Consider the following 6,720-nt stretch of genomic DNA (forward strand, 5'->3'; position numbering starts at 1 on the left):
AACAAAATGAAGAAATTAAGGCTTAAGGAACTAGAGAGTCGCCTGCAACAAGTGGATGGATTCGAAAAGCCCAAGCTACTTCTAGAACAGTATCCTACCAGGCCGCACATTGCAGGTAGGGCGGCTGGTTCACCACGCCCCTGCTTTCGGCGTTAGTCCAGTCTACTCTGTGATAAAAATAGAACAGTTATTTGGATACAGATAATGTCTAGAGAAATTTTGCCCAAAGATCACCTAGTTAGGTCTTCCTTGACACTGCAGCTCACAGCACGCCCTCCACACACACACTCACTATCGTTTTACTGTCTGGTTTTCTGCATATCCCTTAACACTGCCAAACAGTATTTTTAATGTGTTTTTTTCTCTTCTCACATTATAATCTCTTTGAGGACAAGGAATTTGTTAGTCTCGTTCATACTTGAGTTCCCAGTGCCTAGAAGAGTCGCTGGTACTATTTAGGAGCTCAGTAAACATTTACTAAATAAGGATCAATTTCCTATTGCTACTAATTGCCTAGGCAAGGATTCTTGTGCTATACTCTGCCCTAGAAATGAATACCAGAGTTGATAGTGGAAGGATAGTTTAACAAAATCAGAGTATGTGCTGTATAAAGATGAGCATGCATATTAATTTTAACAGATTTTCTGAGTATTAGTGTTGTTGTTTCATGCCAGACACTGATACTGGGAGTACAAGAGAGAATACAGGAAAACATATATTTATGTTACCGAAGTCATTGGGAAGCCTTAGGGGAAAAAAATTTATTATTATTATTTTTTGAGATGGGGGTCTCACTCTGTCACCCAGGCTAAAGTGCAGTGGCATGATCACGGCAACTGCAGCCTTGACCTCCAGGACTCAAGTAATCCTCCTACCTAAGCCTCCTGAGTAGCTGGGACTACAGGCATGCACCATCACGCTGGCTAATATTTTTTATTTTTTGTAGAGACAGGGTCTTGCTATGTTGCCCAAGATGGTCTCAAACTCCTGGGCTGAAGTGATCCTCCCACCTTGGCCTCAAGAAGTGCTGAGATTACAGGCATGAGCCACTGAGCCTGGCCCCTTAGGAAAATTAATTTTCTGAGAGTACCTGCAAGGAGGAGTTTTTTCCAGTTCCAAAATAGTTGTTTCTAAGCTGCCAGTAAAAGTCAAGGAGGACACGTGTGTATTTACACTTAACTCCAAGATACTGTCATAATTCCAACCAAAAATTCACACAAAACTACTGTGTCTAGGTTAAGACCAGTTTTCTCAAATAATGACTTACTAGTCTTCTGACTGTAGGTTTTTTTAGTGGAATCCAATTTAAAATATAATAACAATCTGGCCAAGTATGGTGGCTCATCCCTATAATCCCAGCACTTTGGGAAACCAAGGCAAGAGGATGACTTGAGGCCAGGAGTTCAAGATCAGCCTGGGCAACACAGTGAGACCCCGGCTCTTAAAAATAAATAAATAAATTAGCCAGGTGTAGTAGTATGCGCCTATAGTCCCAGCCGCTGTTACTAAGGCAGGAGAATTGCTTGAGCCCTGGAGTTTCAGGCTGCAGTGAGCTCTGATCCCACCACTGCACCCCAGCCTGGGTTATAGAGATAGACCCCATCTCTGAAAAAAACAACAACAAAAAAACCTCTGGATCCTTGGGTATCAATGGCCAGCAGTCCTTGCTGGGATCAGATATCTTCAGGGAAATATCAGTGGTAGTGGTATTCATGTTTAACCTTCAGTATCTCTAACACCCAGTAGTTCTATTATCAGGTCTCATTTGTAGATTATGAATATATATATGTCTGTAGACCATGAGTTTATGTGTCTAAAGGCTACATTGCAGAGCTTATGGTGCTTGTGTTCTGGTGACAAACTTGCTACAGCAAAGTTCTGTGGTTGGGTGCAGTGGCTCATGTCTGTAATCCCAACACTTTGGGAGGCTGGAGTGGGAAAAATCGCTTAAGCCCTGGAGTTCGAGACCAGCGTGGCAATATAGTGAGAACCTGTCTGTGTTTTAAAAAAAAAAAAAAAAGAAAAGAAAAAAAGGTTTTGTGTCTTTGTAATGCTAATGCTTGTTTGATAGTGGTTTCTAGTCTTATAGATTTCACAGATAAGTAAAATTTCAAAACAATTTAGGAAACTGATACAGAGTTGCTAAATTTATGTTGACAAGAAAGGATTTTTTTAAAACCTATGTACTCTTAATGTTCTTTCAAAAAAATATTTCAGCATCAAAGAAAGAAGCAATATGAGTGTATGGCAATGTTCTTAACAAGCTGAGGAAAAACTAAATGTTTTGACTTTTTTTTCCATTTTACATCAGAGACTGGTCACAGTTTTGTCATTCTTGGCATTGCTAGCAGAGACTATTTTTTGAGAACCACTGGTAGGTATTAGCTTCCTTTATGGTGCCTCTTACTACATACCAAATTATTACACCTTATCTTTTAAAAAAATAATCTGGAATGGCATTTAGGGGAAGACTGAGTAATGCACAAATAAGATTTTAGTCATCAGCTTGCTTACTTATTCTCTAATTTTTTTTTAATTTTTTAGCATGTATGCTCTATACAATCCATAACACGTATGATGACATTGAAAATAAAGTCGTTGCAGATCTAGGATGTGGTTGTGGAGTACTTAGCATTGGAACTGCAATGTTAGGAGCAGGGTACGTAATGCAATATATGCTATTTGGGTATTGGGTGGCTTTAATAAGGAGCATCAATGGGATTAACTGAATTATATTTATGAGACTCCACAGAATGAGATATAGGGAGCAAAAATCTGATACTGAATACATTTTGAACCGGCAGAAGATCTAAACAAACTACAAAATATAAATAAAAATGGTAAAAGCAGCAGTTCCTTTTATACAAACCTGAGTTTCCAACCCCTGCCAGGTTTGGAAATTATGCTATTGAAAAGCAACACTTGACCAGGCACAGTGGCTCACGCCTGTAATCCCAACACTTTGGGAGGCCAAAGTGGGCAGATTACTTGAGCCCAGGAGTTTGAGACCAGCCTGGGCAACATGGTGGAACCCCATGTCTACAAAAATACAAAAATTAGCTGGATGTGGTCCCAGCTACTTGGGAGGCTGAGGTGGGAGGATTGCTTGAGCCTGGGAGGTCGAGGCTGCAGTGCAAGATGGCATCACTACACTCACCTGGGTAGCACAGCAAGATCCTGTCTGAAAAAAGAAAAAAAAAAAAAAAGAAGAAGAAGAAAACACTCACTCTTACTTTGCTAATTGGGTTAGAAAGATACATGATTAAAAATAAAAAAGCTAATTTTGGTTTTGTTTTTCCTTGGGAGCTATAAATCGCCACTCTTTGTGTGTGTTTTGTATTTATAGGTTGTGTGTTGGATTTGACATAGATGAAGATGCGTTGGAAATATTTAATAGGAATGTGGAAGAGTTTGAGTTAACAAATATTGACATGGTTCAATGTGATGTGTGCTTATTATCTAACAGAATGTCCAAGTCATTCGATACAGTGATTATGAATCCTCCCTTTGGGACCAAAAATAATAAAGGTTTGTAACAAGAATCGAATATATTGGTATATTTATAGAAAAGATTTTAAAGCTATTTTTAAGGCCAGGCGCAGTGGCTCAGGCATGTAATACCAGTGCTTTGGGAGGCTGATACAGGAGGATCTTTTGGGGCCAGGAGTTGGTAGCCATCCTGGGCAACATAGTTAGACCCTGCCTCTACGCACACACACACAAAAATTTTAATTTGCCAAGTGCGGTGGTGTGCCTATGGTCCTAGCTACTCAGAAGGCTGAGGTGGGAGGATCACCTGAGCTCAGGTATTGAAGGCTGCCATGAGCTATGAATGTGCCACTGCACTTCAGCCTTGGTAACAGCAAGACCCTGTCTAGAAAAAATAAAACAAAAATAAAAACCCTTTTTATCACTGACTGTTTGGGCTAAGTGATTTTATCACTCTTCATTAAATAAACCAAGGCTAAGTGATTTTATTACTCTTCATTAAGTAAACCAATCTCTTACCTGTGTAATCCTTATAATTTAAATTTCAATTTGTCTAGTGCATGGCTAAGAAATTTAGTTTTTCAACTTTTGGTTTTACAGATTTGTATTAAGTAAACAAAGATAGTCATGTCATTTATTGTATATCTCCCATTTGCTTTCAGGAATAATTTGCCTAACCCTTATGAATGAATATGAAACATATAAAGAATTTTATACTTTTAGAACCTGTTTTTTAATGTCTTAACACACCCAAGGGTTTCTACATGTGCCCATCAGTAACAGTGACTCACTGTGGCTGTTAATTTTGTGGGTACTGTGGGCAAGGAGGTTAGGAAGTCAGTGAGGGTAGGAAAAAACATGCATAGTTTAAAAAGTACCCTGCCCCCACCAAGAGGATTCTGAATACTACTCTACGCGTTTCCTTCTCCCCTTTTTGAAAGTCATTAATGTTGGAATATAATACTAAATTTTTTACTTTATCCTTATTTAACCAAGACAGTGAAATTCTGGTTTTATCCTACCAACCTTAAAATAATATTTTGATAGTTTATTTGTACCCTTATTGCTGAAAGATTTCAAGGTGGCTATTTTGAAGTTTGGAAGAAAATGTTTCTAAATCCTACTAACTTAATCTTCTATTTTGATAAGGAGTAAATAGGAGGTTTTTTTCTACTCTTCACAGGGACAGATATGGCTTTTCTAAAGACTGCTTTGGAAATGGCAAGAACAGCAGTATATTCCTTACACAAATCCTCAACTAGAGAAGTAAGTTCAAATCATCTGATACTCTGTGGCATTTATTTTTAAATTCATGACAGTGTTTTTAGGATTTGCTGTGAATACTAGATACCACAATATCTATTTCTCCTGACCTTTTTGACATATGAAACTTAGAACTAAATTTTCTGCTTAACCAGCTAGCATCTGATTGGCCTTTTTCTGAGCTATAAGACTTCTTTCCTCAAAGATTTTTTCAGACAGGAACTGTTGCCAGAAGAGAGACTATAACTCAGGAGTAGAGAAGTGTGTTGTAACTAGGATTATGGTATGTTTTGGTTTATCTGAGTAAGTCTTAGTTGATCCCTTTTGCCCCATTGTCCCCGTGTGGCCTGATGTACTTAAGGGAGGCAATAAGGCCAGGTTTTCAGAACACTGAGCCTGGAGCTAAACAGATCTGAGTTCAGAAATCAGCTATTCTATTATTACTTTTGCAGCATGTAACACACGGAGAGGTGTATAAGTTGTATTCCAGGAAACTGGGGGGAAGGGCAGTACATTTTTTTAGTGTCAGTATAACATGGTGGTTAGGAACGGAGATTCTGAAGCCAGACCAGACTTTCTGGGTTCAGATCCAAGCTCTGCTGCCTCCCAGCATTATCTTGGTCAAGGTAATTGAGCTTCATCATCAAGGTAATTGAGCTTTTGTCATCTGTACTATCCTCACCTGTATTCTAAGTGTAAGGGACTAAGAGTACCCAATAATTCATAAGAATTGTGAGGATTACATGAGTTAATATTTACAAAGCACTTAGATCAGTGTCTGACATGTGTAATTGCTATGTGCTAGCTACTATTATTTAAATCATACATGTATTCAAAGATTTTAAAGTGATTTTGTAGGAAAAATAGTTAATTCATGTAAATACAGTGTATAAGAACTCAGTTGGAAATAATACATTCTAGTTACATGGTAATCTGATAATCTTTTAAAAAGCATAAAATTTAACAGCTAAAAAGAACTATACTGCTAACAATAAGTAGTGGTACATGTAGGCAAGCAACAGGACACAACATAGCTAGTAAATAAATCCTCACTATATATGAAAGCAAACACCAGTTAAACATTGGTATCCAAACGTGTGTCCCCAAGAACACCCTCAGGTTTGATGATTCACTAGGAAATCTCATAGGACTCAGCATATAGTCTTATTCATGGCTATGATGTATTACAGTGAAAATATATAGAGCAAAATCAGCAAAGAGAAAGGTGCATTAGGCAGAGAATGGGGGTAAACCAGGAGCAAGCTTCCCGAGTCTTCTGCCAGTGGAATAACACAGGACACACTTAATTTTCCCAGAATGAATTATTGATAACACACGTGAAACATTGCCAACCAGGGAAGCTCATTAGAGACTCAGTGCCCAGGGCTTTTATTAGGGACTGATCATGTAGGCAATTCCCTTTCTGACACATACCCAAATTCTAGACTCCCAGTGGGAAAACAGGTGTTCAGCATAAACAGTGTTAGGCACAGTGAGACACTATTATTAAGGGAGTAGGGAGTGGGAACCTTCCCAAAATCTAAGTTCCTAATCTCCAGCCAAGGGCCAAACTTGTAAGCAGGCCTTTCTAAGGATAAGCAGCCAGGGCTGCTGTGAACTCTTTTCTGCACAGCTTGGCATAACATGAATTTTTTTTTAAATTATACTTTAAGTTCTAGGGAACATGTGCATAACATGCAGGTTACATAGGGATACAGGTGCCATGTTGGTTTGCTGCACCCATCAACTCGTCATTTACATTAGTTATTTCTCCTAATGCTCTCTCTCCCCCAACCCCCCACCCCCTAGCAGGGCCCGGTGTGTGATGTTCCCCTCCCTGTGTCCATGTGTTCTCATTGTTCAGCTCCCACTTACGAGTGAGAACATGTGGTGTTTGGTTTTCTGTCCTTGTGATAGTTTGCTGAGAATGATGGTTTCCAGCTTCATCCATGTCCCTGGAAAGGACAT

General features: G+C 39.0%; 1 protein-coding gene across 4 annotated transcripts in view; it reads left to right on the forward strand.

The window, feature by feature from the left end:
- Positions 1 to 6: 6 nt before the first annotated feature.
- The window catches only part of METTL5 (methyltransferase like 5), a 12,316-nt gene continuing 5,602 nt past the window's right edge, over positions 7 to 6,720 (forward strand). For all 4 annotated transcript variants that reach the window (XM_011988137.1, XM_011988140.1, XM_011988139.1 and 1 more), the window contains exons 1-4: positions 7 to 115; positions 2,545 to 2,659; positions 3,347 to 3,528; positions 4,673 to 4,755. In XM_011988137.1, coding sequence (XP_011843527.1) covers positions 7 to 115; positions 2,545 to 2,659; positions 3,347 to 3,528; positions 4,673 to 4,755 — 489 coding nt within the window. The remainder of the gene's footprint in view (positions 116 to 2,544; positions 2,660 to 3,346; positions 3,529 to 4,672; positions 4,756 to 6,720) is intronic.

The sequence above is a fragment of the Mandrillus leucophaeus genome, unplaced genomic scaffold, assembly GCF_000951045.1.
Source record: "Mandrillus leucophaeus isolate KB7577 unplaced genomic scaffold, Mleu.le_1.0 Scaffold324, whole genome shotgun sequence".
NCBI classification, from domain to species: domain Eukaryota; kingdom Metazoa; phylum Chordata; class Mammalia; order Primates; family Cercopithecidae; genus Mandrillus; species Mandrillus leucophaeus.